This window comes from Triticum aestivum, chromosome 2D (assembly GCF_018294505.1).
Source record: "Triticum aestivum cultivar Chinese Spring chromosome 2D, IWGSC CS RefSeq v2.1, whole genome shotgun sequence".
Taxonomy (NCBI): Eukaryota; Viridiplantae; Streptophyta; class Magnoliopsida; order Poales; family Poaceae; genus Triticum; species Triticum aestivum.
In genome coordinates this window covers 646,103,917-646,124,214 of record NC_057799.1, presented here as the reverse complement: position 1 = coordinate 646,124,214, position 20,298 = coordinate 646,103,917, and the positions used below count along the sequence as shown (strand labels likewise).

General features: G+C 47.4%; 3 protein-coding genes across 4 annotated transcripts; 1 reads left to right on the top strand and 2 right to left on the bottom strand.

The window, feature by feature from the left end:
• The first annotated feature begins 3,364 nt into the window (after positions 1-3,364).
• Positions 3,365-4,512, top strand: LOC123050762 (uncharacterized). Its single transcript, XM_044473499.1, has 2 exons — positions 3,365-3,890; positions 3,977-4,512. The coding sequence occupies exons 1-2, from the start codon at positions 3,514-3,516 to the stop codon at positions 4,203-4,205; spliced, it is 606 nt and encodes a 201-aa protein (XP_044329434.1). The 5' UTR covers positions 3,365-3,513; the 3' UTR covers positions 4,206-4,512.
• Positions 4,513-4,954: 442 nt separating this feature from the next.
• On the bottom strand, positions 4,955-8,351 carry LOC123055335 (uncharacterized). The gene is made up of 7 exons (XM_044479332.1): positions 8,000-8,351; positions 7,346-7,375; positions 6,698-6,793; positions 6,413-6,530; positions 5,715-6,039; positions 5,549-5,603; positions 4,955-5,406 (listed from the first exon to the last, which is right to left on the bottom strand). Exons 1-7 carry the CDS (start codon positions 8,120-8,122, stop codon positions 5,332-5,334), a joined length of 822 nt encoding a protein of 273 aa, XP_044335267.1. The 5' UTR covers positions 8,123-8,351; the 3' UTR covers positions 4,955-5,331.
• A 5,366-nt stretch (positions 8,352-13,717) lies between these two features.
• Positions 13,718-19,826, bottom strand: LOC123055334 (uncharacterized). Of its 2 annotated transcripts, none has more exons than XR_006426617.1 (2): positions 14,169-14,992; positions 13,718-14,089 (listed from the first exon to the last, which is right to left on the bottom strand). XR_006426617.1 is itself a non-coding variant. In XM_044479331.1 (2 exons), the coding sequence occupies exons 1-2, from the start codon at positions 19,245-19,247 to the stop codon at positions 13,887-13,889; spliced, it is 369 nt and encodes a 122-aa protein (XP_044335266.1). In that variant the 5' UTR covers positions 19,248-19,826; the 3' UTR covers positions 13,718-13,886. The 2 variants fall into 2 exon arrangements, 1 of the variants encoding a protein (XP_044335266.1); XM_044479331.1 differs by lacking the exon at positions 14,169-14,992 and adding an exon at positions 19,082-19,826.
• Between the last annotated feature and the right edge of the window lie 472 nt (positions 19,827-20,298).

The window sequence follows — 20,298 nt, the reverse complement described above, 5'->3', positions numbered from 1 at the left end:
TCTTTTCTCTCTGCCACGCGACAAAGACGTGGTCCGCGGGAATCATGGCCGTCCGCCCCAGTGCTGCTCGTCGTGCAGGCAGCCAACGGGAACCCCACGACCCGTAGCCTTGTCCAGGGGATCCGCCTGTTCGTCCTTGACTTCCACACCAAATTAATTGAAGTATAACACCTAAAATATCAGTGTGGCTGGTGTCATCTTCTCCCCCTCCGATGATGCTTTGCCGCGCCTCGATCTCCTCTGCAACGCCGTCCCTATGCTCTATCTTGGCTGCCTCGTCGACATCTGGTGCTTCTAGACCCTGTGGACCCCTCGCTACGGAGCCTTTCATTCCCGAGCCACCGTGTCAGCGTCACCTCGCTCCGCCGAGCGCCGTGGATGACGAGGTCGTCGCTTTGGTGAATCCCAAGCCTCCTGGATCATGCCTTCATCAAATAAGTGAGCCACTTATGTGTTTGCTCACGTTCTTTAGTCCCCTCTCGGCCTCCCCCTCTGTAGCTTGCCCGTGCCTAGCGCCTTCCGCCGTTGCCACGGGACCTCGTCGCCGGCGAGCTTCCTGGCTGCTCTACAAACTCCCAGTGCCCTTGCAGACCACCCCGTGACCCCGCCTTGCTCCAGGACCGTTCACAGCTCGCCCTAGCGTGCTCCCGCACAGTCCCGAGCCAAACCCGGAGCGCCCGTGCTCGCCGGAGTTCAAGCTCCGTCGTGTAGATGAGAGGTGGGCCCGCACCTAAAATAAATAAGTGAGTACCATTTCAGAAAACAATAAAACAATGACATGTGGGCCCCATGTGAAATTGATATTTTTTTTCTTTTCGGTCCCACGTGTAAGTGAGACAGGCAGAGAGAGCCTTTTCTTTTTATTTTTCTTTGAGTGGGTCCCACACGTAAGTGACACATGGAGGGAGGGGTAGAAATGTCCAGAAACGTCCCGTTGACGGTCAAAGGCCTTTGACCGGACGGTAACGGCACAGAAGGGCATTTCTATAAGTGCACATAACGGCGGAGGGGCATTTTTGAGCAGGCTTTCGAGTTAGGGGAATATCTGATTAGGTGGTTCGAGTTAGGGACAGAAATACAAATGGCCCTTTTATTTATAATTCCTAGCTAGTTAAGGTCTAATTAGCTAGAAATTGTAGAAAAAATGAAGTGACGATTCTGAAAGAAGCTAGAGAAAGGGTCAATTTTTGGAGAATTGCCCAAAAGAAGCGGCCGTAACTATATTTGAGCGAGAGGTAGTAAGGCTTGTTTCCTGTTTAGCTCAACCAGGTGTTTTCCATTTCAGTTGGTAGTTATCAGCAACGGCCTTTTACACTTGGATGAATTGCACGCTGCATTATTCAGTTAGAGCATCTCCAGCCGCGCCCCCAACAGGTCCTTCCCAGGCGATTTTTTAGCGTCGGCGGGTAAAAATCGGCCCAGTCGCGTCCCCACAAGTCTGTTTTTTACGGGTTGGGCCGAAATAACAGCCGGCGCACCCGAGCCGAACCCGGCGCGCTGGGGCGCCGGCACAAGCGAAAAGGGACGTGGGGCCGCTCTGACGGCGAGTTGAGAGCCTTTTCCCGCTGTTTCTTTCCGCTCCCCCCCACTTCCCTCTCATTCTCTCCATTCCTCCCGCCAATCTCCCGCTCGCCTCCCAGGCGGCCGCCATGCCACCGAAGAAGTACGTGATCCCCCGCGCCGTGACAGCTGCGACCGCCGCCGTCGCCCAGCCGAAGCAGAGGAAGCCGAGGGCACCGCCGTCCAAGCCACCGGGCATGTCCAACGCCGACTGGAGGGCAGAAGTTCAACGCAGTGAGGCTGTGACCACCGACCGGCGGAACAGGGCCAACGCTAAGAAGGCCCGGGACAGCGCGGCGCTCGCGACGGCGGAGCAAGCCGAGGCGGCTCGCGTGGGGATGATGAATCCACCCGGCGGCCAGGTCCAGTACGCGCCCTGGAGCCAGCAAAGCGTCGGCTCTCCGGCCGGCTTCTCGTCGTCGCCGCAACCCTGGGGATGCACGCCGTCGCCGGGCTACGACGACGGCGACGCGCACGGGGGGTTCAACCCCAACGTCACCTTCCCCCATGGACACCCAGCCCAGCGCACGCCCTCGCCCGCCTTCGCCGGCGTGCAGTACCCTCCATACAACTACTCGCCGCCGGCATACGCAAGAATTCAAGTACCTCCACGTCTTCGCGCGGATCGAGAAGTGCGAGAAGTGGACGGATGTCCGGCGCACCCTCGCCAAGGCCAAGGAGACCTACAAGCCGGACGCGCCGACGCCGGGCGCGTCAGAAGGGCGACCGGACGGCAACAAAGGGGCCAAGAAGGGGAAACACACCGACGTGGCTACCGCGCGTGTGAAGGAGTCCATCGAGCATTGCATCGCCGACGCACAGGCTCGGGCCACCCTGCGTGAAGAGAAGACCGAAGCGAGGTGGTCGGCGTTGATGACCAACATCGCCGTCAAGCTCGACCTACTCCGGACCAACGTCGCCACGAAGAAGAGGAACACCGACCTGGCTTTTCTGATGGGCGGGGCGGACATGCTCCAGAGCAGCGACGAGAAGCTCAAGGCATTGTACATGGCGGAGCGCGGCCTCATCCTGAACCAGCTGCCGTCGACGGGCGCCGCCAACCCCCACGCCCACGCCGACGCCGCCGCCAAGCCCGAGCGACGATGCCTCCACGACACCCAGCAGCACAGAGGCTGCGCCGACGTCGCCCAGCACAGAAGCAGCTCCGACACCGCCGAACCCGCGCACGCCGACTCCGCCGACGTGGGAGGCCGACCCCGCCGTGTGATGCGTTGCGCACGCGTCCTTTCTTTTTCTGTACGCCGAACTATTTATCTGATCGCCGAACTGTGACCGCAGATCGTCAGACTTGCGACGTCTTTTGTGAGCGGGAATAATCAAGTTTGAAATTGCGCGACTTGGGGGGGCGGCGCCTGGGGGCATGACTGGGAGCTAGGTCAGCCCCAGGGGCCAATCTAGCGCGGGCTCGCTCCTGGGGGGCGCGTAAAATCACCGCCTGGGGGCCAACGGCTGGAGATGCTCTTAGCTGCGCTCTACGGAGCAGCTAGCGTCCACACTGTACACATGGATGTATTCTCAGTGCTCACATTCAGAGACTCACAGAGATGGTTCACCACGTGCCACCCGTCCCATCCCATCCCTTCCCTTCCCTTCCGTGAATCTTCTCTCCTCCGTTAGTGTAATATTCTAATTACTACTGCACTTGACAGCTAGCTAAAGTAAAAAAATGGAATGCTCACCACGGTCATTATGATTGTCCACGCTCCAGTCCAGCGCAAGAAGCATCCAATGATCCTCCCATGGCGTGAATAAAATAAAAAGCATCAACTTTATTACCTGCACTCTGTGTCTGTGCCACTGCTCACTCCCCACCTTCACTTCACCACTCCACTGTCCACTGCCCAGCTCCAATCTCCCGAGCTCCGGCCGCGAGCAAGTAAAATACTCCTCCCTCCCGACTCCACTCCCTCCGAGTCAACTGACTGACTGACGATGGATCGGCACGGGCACGGGCAGCACCACCGGCTGGTGACGATGCCGCGGGAGGGGGAACCTTCATCCTACGCGGGGGCCGGCGGGGGCGTGGACGTGGTGGCGCGGGAGGCGGCGGCGCAGGCGCTGGGGGCGGTGGTGCAGCTGCACTTCGACAAGACGGTGGAGAAGAAGCGCAGCGCCGACGCGCAGAAGCAGGAGCTCTGGCGCCTCTTCCTCGCCTTCTTCCTCTTCCTGGCGCTCGTCCTCTCCGCCGTCGCCGGCGGGGGCCGCCTCCAGTGCCGCCACCTCTGGGCCCCCGCGGGCCTCCTCTCCCTCGCCCACCTCGCCTTCTACGCCGCCGTCGCGCACCACCTCCGCTGCCTCAACGGCTTCAGGTCCTTTCTTCTTTCTTTCTTTTGCTACAATCGATTTGGATTCGATCTGGTTGAGTAACAATGAACTGCATATATATAATGAGTAGGTACCAGCGGCGGTGCCACAAGCTGACACTGGCGCTGGCGGCGGACCGGCTGCGGATGCTCAAGTCGGCGGGGGAGGTGGTGGCGGCCGCCGACGTGGAGGTGCCCTACCAGGAGCCGCACGAGACCTACCTCGCCAAGTTCAAGCGCAGCTGGGCCATCCACTTCGCCTTCCTCATCGCCACCTTCGCCTTCTCCGTCGCCGCCGCCGTCGCAGTCCTCTGCTTCTAGCCCTACCCCTACCCCTACCCCTAGCCTACCCCTAGCCTAGCTGCCACCATTACCTTCTTCTCCTCCTCCTCCTCTCTGCTTCTTCTGTTCATCAGGATTACTAGTAGAATCGAATCGAATCGAATCGATTGTGCTGTGCTGTGTTCCACCATTAGCAAGCAAGCAGCACCCAGAAAGAAAGAATGTCCTACAGACAGCAGCACCAAGAGTGAGTGGGATCTGTTTGCTTGCCTGCCTGCCTGCTAACATTCATTAATGTCAAGGATCTTCGTTGGCCATGATTGTGACCAACTCTGCTTTGCTTTCACTCGGCCTAATCATCAATTCATCATAACGCAACTGTCCGTGTCAATCACATCGCATCACGTCCTTTTTACTCTGCACATTGGATTTACCGAAAGTCAAACTTTGCTAAGTTTGACCAAATTTATATTAGAAATTATTAGCATCTATAATATCTAATAAATATAATATGAAAATATATTCTAAGATGAATCTAATGATATTGGTGTTGTTATGTGAAAATGTCTATAATTTTTTATATAAACTTGGTCAAAGTTGGATGAGACTGACTTCAAACAAACCTAATATCCAGAGTAAAAATGACCGGAGGGAGTACTAGCAGTATAATTGTGCTACTATCTGAGATCTTATCTACTCAAAATGTACACTACACTAGGATAAGAATCGCATCTGAGAGCAACACTGCAAAATACTAACGAGGAAGCTTTCATCTCGCTGCTTAATTGTTGCATTCAGACAAGTTCCTTTTATTTCCCCTTTCGAAATCGAGAGATCAAATGAAATAACCATCATTTGTTGTTACATCTTGGAACGGTAGTAAATATGATTCTGCTTCTACATGTTACAACATAATCTCCTTCCATGCTGTTGGGAGCTTGGCTCTGTTGGCTCAAATCTCTAGTGAAAGAAAACGAATACCCAAGAAAGGAACAAACAACAGATGCATGCAGGGAAGAGAGCTCTAGCTCCTGAGCTTCCGTTCAGGAGCTCCAATTCCCAACAAGTGATGGAACGATTTTCACGCGCTCCAGGGAGGTCGGGAGACCGACGAGCGGATAGCGTTCACAAGCTTCAGAACACCACGCGTGGAGGAAGAGGCTTATCACGCGGCCTTCAGGACGGTGCAGAGCGAGTTGTATGCATTGACGCACAGCTTGAACTTCTCCTCGGCTACGGCCTGTGAACAACACAAATGTAGGGAATGGACATGTCCTCTGTTAGAATATGTGTTCTCGCAAGTTGATATGTGACCAACACTGAACTAGTGTTGCATCTGTTGTTGGTTCAACTTTGAAACCACCTCACAGTCGGTCGGTTACCTGTGAAGAGCCCGGGTGCTTGTCAGGGTGCCACCTCAGAGCAGACGCGCGGAAGCTGCACGGAGTAAATCGGGTAAAAACCAGCGGAGTGAGTGGTAAGCAACATTTTGCAACGGTGGCAGAGACAAGCAACAATTTGAGGAGGCAGGACGAAACGGAATCTCACGCTGTTTTGACATCATCTAGGGTTAGTGGACCACGAGGTGGCAATCCAAGGGTGACCCTGTGCGCATGTGAGCCAACGCCGGCTGTCTCACCGGTGTCGTCGTCGTCGCTTTCGTCTTCGCTCTCACTTTCAACTCTTTGTCTTCGTGATTCACCAGCCCGTCTGAATCCAAACGATGAAGCTCTGAAGTGAAAACCCTCCCATGAAGCATGGGACCAGGTAAAACTCTGGTGATGCTCACCAAAGATGGTCTCAAAAATATTTTCAGGATTCACATAACGGGTTTCGTAGAAAAAGTTGTAGAACTTCGCCTTGTCCTTTTTGTCTACAAAAAAGAACATCCTCGTCAAACTTTCATAGTATTACGATGTGATAGCTACTTCAATGAAGTGATCTGGATGGCCAGCATCACGGATCCATGCTATATATAATCCATGAAAGTTCAACAAAACACTGTCATTAAGCAGCACGAAACACTGCCATCAGAAAGGATCAGAATTCATATAGTTGAGTTGTAGGCTGTACAAGTTTTGTTTGCCCTCGGAACTCCTCCGTGTAAATAAATCATATCCTCAGACGGAACTATGTAAGATATGCAGAAAAGGCAATAGCAGACCATGAAACGCTAGATAACCACATGGATATTCCCAAGGCAGCAGAGCAAAACATGGACCTATTGTGCTAAGATAGAACCATACCCTTTCTTTGATGGTGTACTCCTTGTCGAGGTTTTGTTGAGCTGTGATCCTGTCTTTTTCTGAATGTTTTGAATCGTGGAATGTCATGCGAATTAGCAAAGCTGCCCATACTTCCATCCTAGAGGAATACAAGTGCACTGTAGGCTTCAGGTACACAAGCAATAATAAATGGATGTTGGGTGTTTTCCGCCAACTCTTATGCTTGCAGAAATAAACTTTTGCCTTAGTTATCCCAGTCAAGGAAGGATAAGAATGTTCAAATGACAGCTCGAATAGAAATTTCACCTGTACATGAGGTGTTGACTTTCCATACAGAAGGTAATTTTTCAGGGCCTTCTTTCCTTCTGCTCGTTTTTGACGAACAACGTATCGCTCATATTTCTGTTGAAGAGTTAATCCCATTAGAACTATCTCAAAATATCACAATTGTTGAATGCTACCTAATCATGGTAAGGCAGCTATTAAATAAAGCATCAAGTACAAACCTATAACTGTTTTCTTTCTGCCTGATGAATTGACTCATTGAGTTTGCTTTGGCTACTAAACACATGGCAGTGAAACAAATGCATAACACAGCTAGAGGTGCTCAATTACATACTGACAGATCAAATTCTGGTATCTAGCTATAAATAAAACCTTATATGCTACCAAGTTTCTAGAAAACCATTACCAAGAGCTCTATGCAACTGTATGAGAATGCAAGCACCCTGAGGAAAAAAATCAAGTAAAATGCACTTTACTATCTTAGTACAATTAACTTGCAGTCCCTACTAATACTATACCGACCATAGTTACTGACGTATCTTGGAAGTTGCATCAGGCATGAAGTTAAACTGCTGCTTTGAGCTACTGTGCTTCAAGTATGTTTGACATTAATGGTGCTCATGTTCCCAGCCAGTACAGATTACAGTTGAGAGATGTGTCGAGGCATACCTTGGATAGCTTCCGTTCTCCATGTTCATGCTGCACATATATGAGAAGAACATGAACAGGAGTGATGTTGTAACTTGTAAAGCATATGGATAACCCTACCGAGACCAAGAATAAATTAATTGCCAAATGTGCATGTATCAGGGTCCTTTACAGGCTAGAACTAGTTGAAATAGGAACTGAAATCACAGCACAGCAGGTTAATTGGTTGAGGACACCCCAGATGTGCACATGGAGCTTCGTCGTTCATGCTTATCCTACTGGAAACCATGCATCGGCCGAAACCAATCAAGAAGTTTGTGGTCCATGATTCAGACTTTGGCATTCAAGTGTCCGTCCACCTAGAATCTGTGTTCGGATGCTTAGTTTCAGAACCCAAAACTATTTGTTGCGGAAGAAATCAGCATCTACCAGCACCATCTATCTACTGAAATGTGCATCTACTACAGCTTCCAATTGAACAGTTTGTATGGACACGAAAGATAACAGTGATCGCCAAACTGTTGCCAAGTTTGATCGATCTATTTTCCATCCACTGATTATTAACCACAAGCATCCACAGTGGCTAGCTAGCTACCAAGGCAAAATCCAACTAGGTCGTGGAAGGAAGGATTCGCTGGAAATGGGAAAAGAGGGGGGAGATTGAGGCGGCCGGACCTTGCAATCGAACTTGCCCTTCCACTTGGCGGGCGAGGGGGGCGTGGAGTGGAACGACGCCGCGGCGCAGAGGTGGCTCCGCAGGCCGGGGAGGCCCTTGCCCCAGGAGGCGGCGGCCTGCATCGGAGGACGAATCTCTCGCGCGGAAGGGGGGAAATGGCGATCGGGGAGACGAACGACGAGAGAGACGACGAGGATTTAGCTGGGCAGGGGCGGCCCCCTCCTCCTCCTCCTCCCTGGATTCGCCTCCGCCGCTGGAATTTTAGGCAAGAAAGGCCGCACCTTTCTTCCCTCCCCTCCGCCTCTCTCGCCGGCGGCCGCTCTTTCTTTTTTCTCCTACCCACGCACCTCTTTTTTTTGTCCTAATCACAGAGAGCACGCACCTGAGACTCAGAGAGAATGTTGGACGGGCCAGATGGTAGGCCCATTAGGGAGTGGATGCTGTAGATTAGGCCCAGCTCAAGCATCCCCTCATTTCTTCTTTTATTTAATTCCTTGTCTTTTACTCAAAAAACAAACAATCGTTGCCGAGTCGAATCATGTGATGCGGCTAGAGATTGATCCCATCTCTAAAAGAAGTGAGAAATCGATCCATGTCATCATCGTCGAATAGCAACCTCCCTCCGACCATTTGCTGGCCCTAGCTCCAAAGCCATGCTGTCTCTGCACATGGAGCTGGTTCAGCTGATGGGCTGCCACATTTCGGCTTTAGACCCATTGGATCACATCCGGTTTCGGGGTGTGTGCACGCACCGGTGGTCTAGCACCATTAGTCTATGCGCCGGTGGCACCATCGGCCCGCGCTTTCACCCATGACGGTGGATGATGCTGCCCATGCCCTCTCTTTTCCCATTTGGGCGGAGCAAGGTTGCTACTCTTGAGAGGCTTCGTTCGCATCCCGGCCGGAGTGATTTTACCCGGCGACATCAAGAGACTTCTTTTACCACTCGGCCGGAGGAATCATTCGCATCCCGTGCCCTCTCTTGAGTGGCCACCATGTTAAAATGTATATTTATATACAACATGGCATTTTTTTAAGTTTTTTAGTTCATCCCAAAAATAATATTTTTTTTGACTTTCTCACGAGGCAGTTTTATTATAAGAGGATGTAATTTTTCATTATAAGAGGGTGACATTTTTATTGTTGAGAGGATGACAATTTTGTTTTACCAATATGGTAAGTTTTACTAATAAGAGCACGTCATTTTTATTATTGTGATGATGGCATTTTTTATCATTAAGCTTACGACATTTTTAATAGTGGCATAGCAGTTTTTATTAACAAGATCATGACATTTTTTGTTAACTTTAATAATGAGAGGATGACATATTTTATTTTTAATGGCATAGCATTTTTACTAATAAGAGCATGACATTTTTGTTTATAATAGGATGGCACTTTTAATAGTGAGAGGATGGCATTTTTTTATTTTTATTGCATAGCCTTTTTTTATTAATAAGAGCATGGATTTTTTGTTTATAATAGGATGGTATTTTAAATAGTGAGAGGATGGCATGCCATATATTAATAAGAGCATGTCATTTTTTATTTATAATATCATGGCATTTTTATTATTGTGAGGATGGCATTTTCTATTATTTAAGATGAGGGCATTTTTTAATTTTGAGAAGTGACATTTTTTTACAAGATTTTTGGGTGATGTCTAGGAACATGGTAACTTTTGTGGCGTTTTATATTTGTTTTTCTGATTTTTATGGCTTTTCAATTCGCTGGAGGACCTCCCCCGGCAAAAGAACGCGTCGATAGGAGGCTCCTCCCAGCGACTGATTGACAGCTGAAGGTGTCCATCTTCTTTGATGTCGCCTTGTTATGAACAACTAAACAACATAGTCAGAGACTTAACTATTTAGTCATACGTGTTTAGCAATATTAACAGGAATTAAGCTTTATTTATTTTTCTAAACCAAATGGAAACATATAAGCAATCAACGACTTACTTCTAGACAACATAAGTCTACAACTTGTTTGCACATTGTAACTGGAAGAAAGAGAAAATAGTTAATACATACATACAACTGAAAAGCAATGGTGGTATTTTCCTGGCAACTAAAAAATAGGTTAAAAAAACTGCAATTCCAAAAAATGCTAGCAACTTCAGTAAATTTTCCTTCTCCTGGGTCGTCGCAAGCATATTTGAAACCACAAAGAGCTAGCATCCAACTAGGAATAAATCAGGTCGTTGGCAATGTATGACGGAAGGCTCCTATAGTAATCCACATCAATATAATCTAAGGTGAACTGTTTCATATGGCTGGGCAATTAATAATACTGAGAAGGCAGGCCGTGTTTAAGGTTGTAATTGATGGTCCGATTAAGCGTTGTTGTTGTGTTAGTTGATGTAGAAAGAGTTCCCTTCGCCATTTGGTCCTCTCAATTCTGCCTGTCGAACCGCAATTTTTTCACTGAAGCGTGGTGCATTACACAGACAGAGAAGACATGCTTCGATCATAGGCGTACGCTACGATCGGACAACTCTTAAGGTGACCGATCAGGAGCCCTGATCGGTTGACCGACGCGGATTGTTGTCCAATCAGATTGAACGACCAGATAAATGTGTGATCGCGAAAATGGACTGTCTAGTGCGCGGGAGGGTTCTGAAGGTGCCCGGTTTTAATGTTGTACAATAAGTAAAGCTTTCACCCATTGTGCACGCACGTATCTACGTACGTTTAATTAATAATAATTTAAGATGCTACCTAGCTACAATAGACTAATCGAGGGTCACAAGCTTAAATGCCAAAAAAGAAAGAAAGAAGCTAACATTAGTTAGCCAGGCATTTGAGCACGAACCGGCTTGTCCGCTCTTTCCCATGCTCCCATCTGTACTCCCATTTTATTCTACGGTTGTCTTTTTTTTTTTCCTTTCTAATCTAATCACCCCCTGATTTTAAGGGTGGGGCCGGGCGTTATTTTGTTCCAATCAAATAAAGCCACGTACGCGGGAGCACGGATGGGCACACGCCCGGGGAGCAGGCGTGTGTGGGCAAAGATCTATACTATATATGGCAGTATACTATGGGCGTGTTTGGTTGCCCGCATTAGGCCCAGCCTGGCCCGCGCGGAAAGAAAGTGGCCCGTTTGGTTGCCTGTGTCTACTGTGCGGCCCGCATGGCACGAACCTTAAAGCACACTTGGGCCTAACTCGCTGGGAACACTCAGACGACAGTTTCTAGCGAGCCAGGCTTAGACGAGCGCACAAGGTGGGCCACTTGCACGAGGAGAGATGGGTGGGATACGAGCTGGTATGCAGCCTGTGTGTGCTTATCTTCTCCTACCTCCAATAACCTTCCCTCTAATTCTATTCTTCCTAGCCCCTTCCGATCTACACAACAGTGTTTCGATTCGAGGTAAGCTCTACACGAAAAAGATGCACCTCGATGCTACGGTTCCATTTAGGCGATTGGTTCGTAGTTTCGTCGGTCGTAAATTCTTAATTTCATCTTCCCGTTTGAAGCTGTTCTTGACGAATTTTGTCAGATTCGTTGCGCACGATCGATCGTTTGAAATTTCCTTTGACCAGCAGCCTAATCTCCCAGTTCCTCACAACATCCGTGTTATAAGTTTTTGGTTTCGACGATCGTAGCTTCATCTCTCTTTGAGCAGCAGTCTAATGCACGGACGCCGCCATGTCGAGCTCCTCTGTCCTCTGCTCAAAGCCCTCCTATTCGTCCCTCTCAACGCCGAAGCCTTTCCTCTTGATCTCCTTGCCCACGTCCTACTACACTAGAGTCGTTTCCGGCGTCGCTCATCTCGGCCTACTCTCTGTTGTCCTCCTACTGCACTGACGTTGCAATGGCGCGCACACTGCTTTCTTGTGTCCTCTGCCTCCGTGCACACTGCAGTTCGCCGCGCCGCCGACGGGGTCGATCATCTTGGCCTCCTCTCTCTCGCCCTACTACACTGGAGTCATTTCCGGTGTTGATCATCTCGGCCTCCTCTCTCGTCCACTGCACTGACGATACCATGGCGACGACATTGCATTCTCCTCCTCTGTCGACTGTCTTTGCGCGAGCACCGCAACTAGTTCGCCGACGGTGTCGCTCGCCATGCCGCCTACAGGGTCGCTCGTCCACGACTCCATGCTTGTCATGTCGGACACGGCGCCACGGCCACTATCCACCGCAGTCGCCATGGTCCGGCGCACACTGCATTTCTTCTCCCACTTCCTCTGCTATCTCTTAACCCTGTGTGCTAAGTGCAAGTGCTAGCTCTTAATCATACCTCATGCGGGCAACCAAACAGCGTATAGTTGCATGCGCCGAGACAATGCAGGCAACCAAACAACGTGCCAAAGTTGATCTCCTAATGCAGGCAATCCATATGCAGGCAACCAAACAACTCGCAGATGTCGCATATGAGGCTGTTTTTCTAGAGCCAGGCCGAGTGGAGATGTGTATGCAACGCGGGTACTGTGCGCGACGGCAACCAAACACGCCCTATGTGTGTGGCCGCATGCGCTTGGGCCTGCGCTGACACACCATATCCCGATCCGTGCTTCTCCAACCTCTCGCCCATCAAAGAGAGCAAAGACGCAGATGCGCACATGCTGGCCGGGATGGCGGCCTACAGGTGCACCAGCTTATAGGCTAGTGTCGAGGAGCTGAAATTCGAACCGAAAATGCCGCCCCCACGGCCACGGGCGCAAGCATCCCCACGCCCTCCGTCCCTCCAAACCCCACCCCACCGCAACCCACTCGGAGCGCGCAACACAAGCGCGGCCGCGGAGCAGAGCGAGCCACCAACCCCGCCCCGCCCCGCCCCGCCCGCCCGAACTCCCCAAACCAAACCCAACCCAGCGGGAGCGCGGTCCGAAACCAAGCAAGCGGAGCAAGGAAGGAAGGAAGCGAGTGGACAAGCATACCGTGGAGCGCGGAGGCGGCGGCGGGGAGGAGCAGGAGCAGCCGCAGCAGGAGGAAGAGGAGCCCTCCGCGGCGGCCCATCGCGTCCCGGGTGCCCGGCGCGCGCGCGCTACGCCATTGCCGTCGCCCGCGAGGCGGATCTGGGCGGCTCCCGGATCGGGCGGCGCGGCGTCGGCGGGAGGGTTCGTCTCGGCGAGGCCCGCGGCGAGCGAGGGAGCGAGAGGCGATGCGAGGGGCGCTGGAGCGGGGGAGGAGGTGGGGGAGGAAGGGAGGGGGAAGGCAATAAATTTTGGCCGCTGGGGTGGGCTGGCTCGGCTGGTTTCTTTGCTTAACCTCGGAAGGAAAGGAAAGGAAAGGAAGGTGTTAATTCCCTCCCTACTGGAGTTCTCTATAAAGAGAGCAAAGAGAGAAAAGTGTCGTCAAGGGGAACCAAAGAGGACGGTCGACGCCATCTCGTCGGGCAACCAAGCGGAGAAGTGCATGGCTGTCCTGGAGGTGCTCCTCGACCATGCCAGCAAGTAGCAAAATTAGGACGGCTCTTGTCAATTAAGCTGGTTTAATTTCCTTGATTGATTCTGTATGTATGAGTACGGCTCGGCTGACCGCAATTTTGTTTTCTCCATTGGCTTAATTAATTCTATACATTTGCTGTGCAAATCGTCGGTTCTCGCTCCGGTGCTTGTAGAGCGCCGCTAGATGGTCCATGAAATGGTTGTAATTTTTATTACCTCTGTTGTTCTTTGTACTGTCATAATTGAAGATACATAGATTGGAAGCTTCTTGCAAAAAAAAAAAACGTGTTGACAAAAGTAAACGAGGATACGAACAACCAAAGCATGGACAACAAACAAACTTGATAATTAGAGATTTCCCTAATAAGAAATTGAAACAAATCGTTGAGATATATATTCTTATTATTAGAACAACTACCGGCGACTTCAAAAGAATACAACAAATTAGACCACTAGTCCTGCTCGAACAGGTTGCCGGTTCAAGATCAAGGAACTCAATTTGACGGCGACGGAAGGTTAAAGAGGCGCGCGTCGATGTGGCCTTGGCACTCTTTCTTGCACTCGCCGATTGATGCATAGCACAGATCCAGCACTAGGCACCAGAAGCAACAATTGCCCGGTTTGCAGTCTCTATGATGAACGCAGAGCCCGCCCGGTATATTGATCTTGTCGTCGCCCGTGCCCTCGATGAGGCGGCCTGTTGAGCGAGCCACAAAACAGAAATTTAGGAAGCAATGGCTTCATGGCGCATGTGCTAGCTAGTGCATGCGACTTACATTGAGCGTAAAGGGGAAAACACGCGAGAAACAGCATAGGGAGCAGCAAGGCTGGTGCACGCGTGCGACTCTTGTGCTTGTCCATGGACCTGAGATCGATGATCTGATGGATGCTTGGTTGATGTGTGTTGTAAATGGGACAATATATGTGTTCTAATCAGCTCTACCATATGGACCGCGGTCGTCCTCTATATGGTGAGATGGAGACCGCGGCCGAGAAGGACCAAGGAAGAAGAATGTTTGTTCCTGCCTATCTGCCCGTATCAATTGAATTATTTTCTTGTTTCATCTGTGATATTCTCAATAAATAGACAATATGAATGTTGGCAAGCAATTAAATGGATAGATATTGCATGCGAGAAGGGTAATCCAACGCAATCGGCCGGTTGTTCTCTTCGCTATGCCCTTAACTCAAGTACCTAAATAAATAGATTTGATACCCTAACAAAATAAAAAATAGATTTGATACGACATGGAAGGACGGAATTGGTCAAAGATACATACTCAAGCCTACCAACAATTATACGTATGCAGCCAAAGCATTTTTCTTTGGACGTCGATAAGTACCGTACGTTCGGTCTTGGGGTCTCGCAGACCGAATGACTCGTTCGTACTGGATGGTCAATCGATCGAACAAATTTGTTCGGCCCAAAAACCCCTCAGCCCGAACGTTCCACCCCCACACCCGGCAAATTTGACAAATTTGACCTATAGACGAAATCAAATCACAGAATGAACTGTCCGTGAAACTATTTCACGCGGCTGACCCGTGGCGCCTAGCTCTCAGGCGCTGCACTACTGCAACGCCTGGGAGCTAGGCGCTGCACTAGTGCAACGCCTAGGAGCTAGGCGCTGCACACTGACTTAGTAATTTTCTGATCACACGGGTGCGACGCTGGCCGTGTAGCGCCTATCTGTGAGGCGTTGCACAGTGTAGTGTGGCGCCTTCGTGTCGGGCGTCACACAAAAAGGTCAGCCGCGTAAAATAGTTTCACGGATAGTTCATTCTGTGATTTGATTTCGTCTATAAGTCAAATTTGTCAAATTTGCCCCCACACCCCCACGTTAGCTAGACCTTCTGTTAGGCCTGCTGGGCCAAACAATTCCCTTTGCAAATAGAAATTAAACAAAAGTGACAAAAAACCAGTCAGAAACTATTATGTACATAAAAAATAAAATCAACAAATAACATTGCATTAAAAATACACAAAAAATGAAGAAAAACCAGCTGAAATACTGAGAAAAAAATATAACAATAAAAATGCCACAAAAATCTAGAAATTGCCGTCAATTGTTATAATTGTCCACCGCAAAAAATTATGTTGTAGTTGTTAAACTACCACACACTACCTACAGAAAAAATGAAATGCAATGATAAATGACAACTAGCAAAAAATGCATGCTTTAGAAAAAAAATACAAAATTGGCGTGGTGCAACGAAAATATAAAATTGTTGTGCTACATAAATTAAAAATAAAATGCCATGGTTTGTACACTAAAATAATGCCATGATGCACAAAGACAAATTTGCCGTGACCATAAAACTAAATTTGCCATGGGTGCATAAAAAGTAATTTTGACAAGTTGCACAAAGAAACCAAAACAAATGACATGCTCATAAAAAGGCACACATTATGGCAAAAGAAAGATGACAAAGGTTGGCAATGGTGGCTAAAAGTGATGTAAATTTGCTGTTGTTTTAATTTTACCATGATGCACATTACCCCATGCATTAACATGTTTTTTAAAGTGAATACAATTATGAGTGAATAATTTTGGTATTAGTCATAATACATGGAACGAAAATTTGCCATGATCTATAAACTGAAAATTGCCATGGTCAATTACGAAATTTAGAATGATCATTTTTTTTTGCCATGGTTAAGTAATGAAATTTGCCATGAAATCGTAAACATAATTTTCCATGGTCATTTACTAAAATTAGCCATGATCTACGAACAAAATTTGCCATGGACAGTTACTAATTTTGCCATGATCAATGGAATAAATTTGGCAACTAAAATTTGCCATGATCTATGAACTAAATTTTCCATGGTCAATTATTAAAACTACCATAATCTATGAAAATAAATTTGCCATGATTTGTTAACCAAACTTGCCATGATTATTCAACTAAACTTGCCATGGTTATTTGCTAAGAATTTCCATCGTCTTGGCAAAAAAAGTAAATTTGCCATGAAAAACTAGGAAGGTAAAAAATTGACATGAATCGTAAACTTAATATGCCATTCTCATTTACTAAAAAATTCCATCGTCATTTAATTAAAAATTGCATGGTGATTTACTAAATAATGCCATTCTCATTTACTATAAAATGTTGCCATGCAAATACATGAGACTAAAGTTTGCCATGATCTGCAAAGTAAATTTGCCATGGTAAATTTCTAAACTTACCAAGATCAAATGAAAAAAATTGCCATGGTCAATTACTAATTTGCCATGGTTAATTTCTATACTTACCAAGATCAAATGAAAAAAAATTGCCATGGTCAGTTACTAAATTTGCCATGGTGAATTAGTGGGAAACTCAAACTAATTTGTAATAGCCATGACAAACATTCTTTGGATGGACATGACAAAAAGACACAGTGAACCATGGAAAAAAATGCATTTAGTTGCCATGGAGAAAAACACAACTGTAAACAAAAATACTGATTTTAGTTACCATGGCAAGTTTGCCATGTTTTTGAGCATATTAGGTTGCCATGTTTTTGAGCATCTTTAGTTACCATGGCAAGTTTGCCATGTTTTTGAACATCTTAGTTAAAGAAGTTTGCCATGTTTCTGTACAAACTTAATTAAAAAAAGTTTGTCATGTTTTTGCACATCTTTAGTTTGTCGTGGCAAGTTTCAAATGGTTTTGAGCATTTATAAAATGACATGGCAAGATTGCCATGTTTTTGAACACCTGAAAGTTTGCCATATTTTTGAACATCTTAAGTTGCCATGGCAAGTTAGCCATGTTTTTAAACATCTATAGCTTTGCCATGGCAAGTTTGCATGTTTTTGAACATATTAATTAAAGAAGTTTGCCATGTTTGCCTTGTTTATGAACAAACTTAATTAAAAGAAGTTTGCCATGTTTTTGCATATCGTAAAGTTTGCCATGGCAAGTTTGACATGTTTTTGAACGTTTAAATTGCCATGGCAAGTTTGCCATGTTTTTGAACATCTATAATTTTGCCATGTTTTTTAGCATCTTAAGTTGCCATGGCAACTTTTTTGATAACTAATTAGAATTATTTTCTCTCTACAATTTGCCACGGCAAATTTTTGCTAAAAACTTCGATTTTCATTCATTCTACAAATTTCCCATGGCAACAACTAAACTTGCCATGGTTATTTGCTAAGAATTTCCATCGTCTTGGCAAAAAAAGTAAATTTGCTATGAAAAACTAGAAAAGTAAAAAATTGACATGAATCATAAACTTAATATGCCATTCTCATTTACTAAAAATTCCATCGTCATTTAATTAAAAATTGCATGGTGATTTACTAAATAATGCCATTCTCATTTACTAAAAAATGTTGCCATGCAAATACATGAGACTAAAGTTTGCCATGATCTGCAAAGTAAATTTGCCATGGTAAATTTCTAAACTTACCAAGATCAAATGAAAAATAAATTTGCCATGGTCAATTACTAATTTGCCATGGTTAATTTCTATACTTACCAAGATCAAATGAAAAAAAAATTCCATGGTCAGTTACTAAATTTGCCATGGTGAATTAGTGGGAAACTCAAACTAATTTGTAATAGCCATGACAAACATTCTTTGGATGGACATGACAAAAAGACACAGTGAACCATGGAAAAAATGCATTTAGTTGCCATGGAGAAAAACACAACTGTAAACAAAAATACTGATTTTAGTTACCATGGCAAGTTTGCCATGTTTTTGAGCATATTAGGTTGCCATGTTTTTGAGCATCTTTAGTTACCATGGCAAGTTTGCCATGTTTTTGAACATCTTAGTTAAAGAAGTTTGCTATGTTTCTGTACAAACTTAATTAAAAAAAGTTTGTCATGTTTTTGCACATCTTTAGTTTGTCGTGGCAAGTTTCAAATGGTTTTGAGCATTTATAAAATGACATGGCAAGATTGCCATGTTTTTGAACACCTGAAAGTTTGCCATATTTTTGAACATCTTAAGTTGCCATGGCAAGTTAGCCATGTTTTTAAACATCTATAGCTTTGCCATGGCAAGTTTGCATGTTTTTGAACATGTTAATTAAAGAAGTTTGCCATGTTTGCCTTGTTTATGAACAAACTTAATTAAAAGAAGTTTGCCATGTTTTTGCATATCGTAAAGTTTGCCATGGCAAGTTTGACATGTTTTTTAACATTTAAATTGCCATGGCAAGTTTGCCATGTTTTTGAACATCTATAATTTTGCCATGTTTTTTAGCATCTTAAGTTGCCATGGCAACTTTTCTGATAACTAATTAGAATTATTTTCTCTCTACAATTTGCCACGGCAACTTTTTGATAAAAACTTCGATTTTCATTCATTCTACAAATTTCCCATGGCAACTTTTCTGGTAACAAATTGTCATTTACTAAAAAATGCCATCGTCCTGGCAATTTAATATTTTTTTGCCATGCAGAATTATCATCATCATTTAGTAAATGTGAATCTGAAACTGTATCCTATGCCAGCTGAAGCTATGTAGTAGTAACTTCTTTTGAGCAAAAGAAATAACACTAATTGAAGTGGCACTATTCTGAGTCCACAAGTGCATATTGATCGGAAAAAGGCAGTACTGTTTTAACCGATTACTGAGATGCGAAAAGAATAGGAGTATTCCAGTACCCTGAATCTACCAACCGGCCGGCTCGATCTGAACCAGTACTATCAACAAAAGCAATGCAGTGTAGATGTCATCCTCACCTGCAGTCCAGTGCTCACCTGTATGTTTGGACAGGTTTTGCGCCTCCAGTGCCTCCCATTTCCCGAACTGCTCAGTGCACCGCGGGAGCCCTTGCCGCCGGTCTTGGCGGCATCCACCACGCAGGACCCCGACGTCCCGTGGACATGCTGGCCGTGGCGGCGCCATCCCTCACCCCCATCACTAGCCACTCCCTCCCTCGTGTGTCGCGACAACCTCCATAGCTAGCCGCCAGATGCAGCCCTCCCGCATCCTCGCCGACGCACTCGCGCGACCGGGCAAGCGATGCCTCGAACGGGTCCCAACCGACCGCGCCGCCAGGGACCGGCAAGCGCTAGGATGTGGGTGGCCGGCTCGACCGGGAGCGCCACGCTGCTCGCGCTCCAGGACGCGGCCATCGCGCGTGTGATGCCGGATGGCGCCCTGGTCGTATATCCCGCGCAGGAGGAGCTCCAATTCGTAGGAACAGCTTGCCGGCGGCCGCCTCCTCCCGCGGGCCGCATCCTCCCGCGGGCCGCATCCTCGCAGACGCCCCATCCCCGCGGGCCACAACCTCGCCTCCTCCTCCCGCGGGCCATCTTCACTGCCGCCTCCTCCCGCAGGGCTGCAGCGTGGTGCCCGCATACGTCGCCCTCCCGCGGCACTCGCGCGCCGCACGCCGCTGCTCCAACCGCCGAAAGGACTCGCCGCTGTAACCGCCGGAATGATAAGGTGAGGCAATACTCGGGGGAGTGGGTGAGACAGTGACTGTCGGGGAAAGGATAAGGTACACGAGTGAAAAACGTTCGGGTGAATTCGCCTTCAACCCGAACGCGTCCCAATGATGACGTGGCAAGGGATACCATCAAGATTCGTGCAACGGCTACGAGCACGTTCGGCTCCAGGTCCAGAAAATCCGAATGTTCGGCAGTTATCGTTTCCGTTTTCTTTTGGATGTGGCTAGGTCTCAGTCGACTGAGACTTAACCAACTCTATGTCAAGTGACATAACATGTAAGAAAGAAAAAAGAAAATTTTGCACAGATTTCCATGTATGAGCCCATGAATATACCAAGTCTCAGTCGACTGAGCTTTAGCAATCTCATTTTCTTTTTGCAAGAGAAAAAACCAACAACGACTTTAGCATACGTCAAAAATAGAAAATACCAACGACCTCACTTAGCACTTGCCAGGACACAGAATTTTGGGACATAGTTCTAGGCACACCTGCTAACGCATTT

Coding starts and splice junctions, on each gene's coding strand:
- LOC123050762 (XM_044473499.1), top strand. CDS start 3,514: ATGGATCGGCACGGGCACGGGCAGCACCACCGGCTGGTGACGATGCCG. Junction 3,891..3,976: donor CGCTGCCTCAACGGCTTCAG/GTCCTTTCTTCT, acceptor TATAATGAGTAG/GTACCAGCGGCGGTGCCACA.
- LOC123055335 (XM_044479332.1), bottom strand. CDS start 8,122: ATGCAGGCCGCCGCCTCCTGGGGCAAGGGCCTCCCCGGCCTGCGGAGC. Junction 6,794..7,345: donor GAGAACGGAAGCTATCCAAG/GTATGCCTCGAC, acceptor ACTCTTCAACAG/AAATATGAGCGATACGTTGT. Junction 5,407..5,548: donor AGCACCCGGGCTCTTCACAG/GTAACCGACCGA, acceptor TGTTGTTCACAG/GCCGTAGCCGAGGAGAAGTT.
- LOC123055334 (XM_044479331.1), bottom strand. CDS start 19,247: ATGGCGCCGCCACGGCCAGCATGTCCACGGGACGTCGGGGTCCTGCGT. Junction 14,090..19,081: donor AGGTGAGCACTGGACTGCAG/GTGAGGATGACA, acceptor CTCGCTCAACAG/GCCGCCTCATCGAGGGCACG.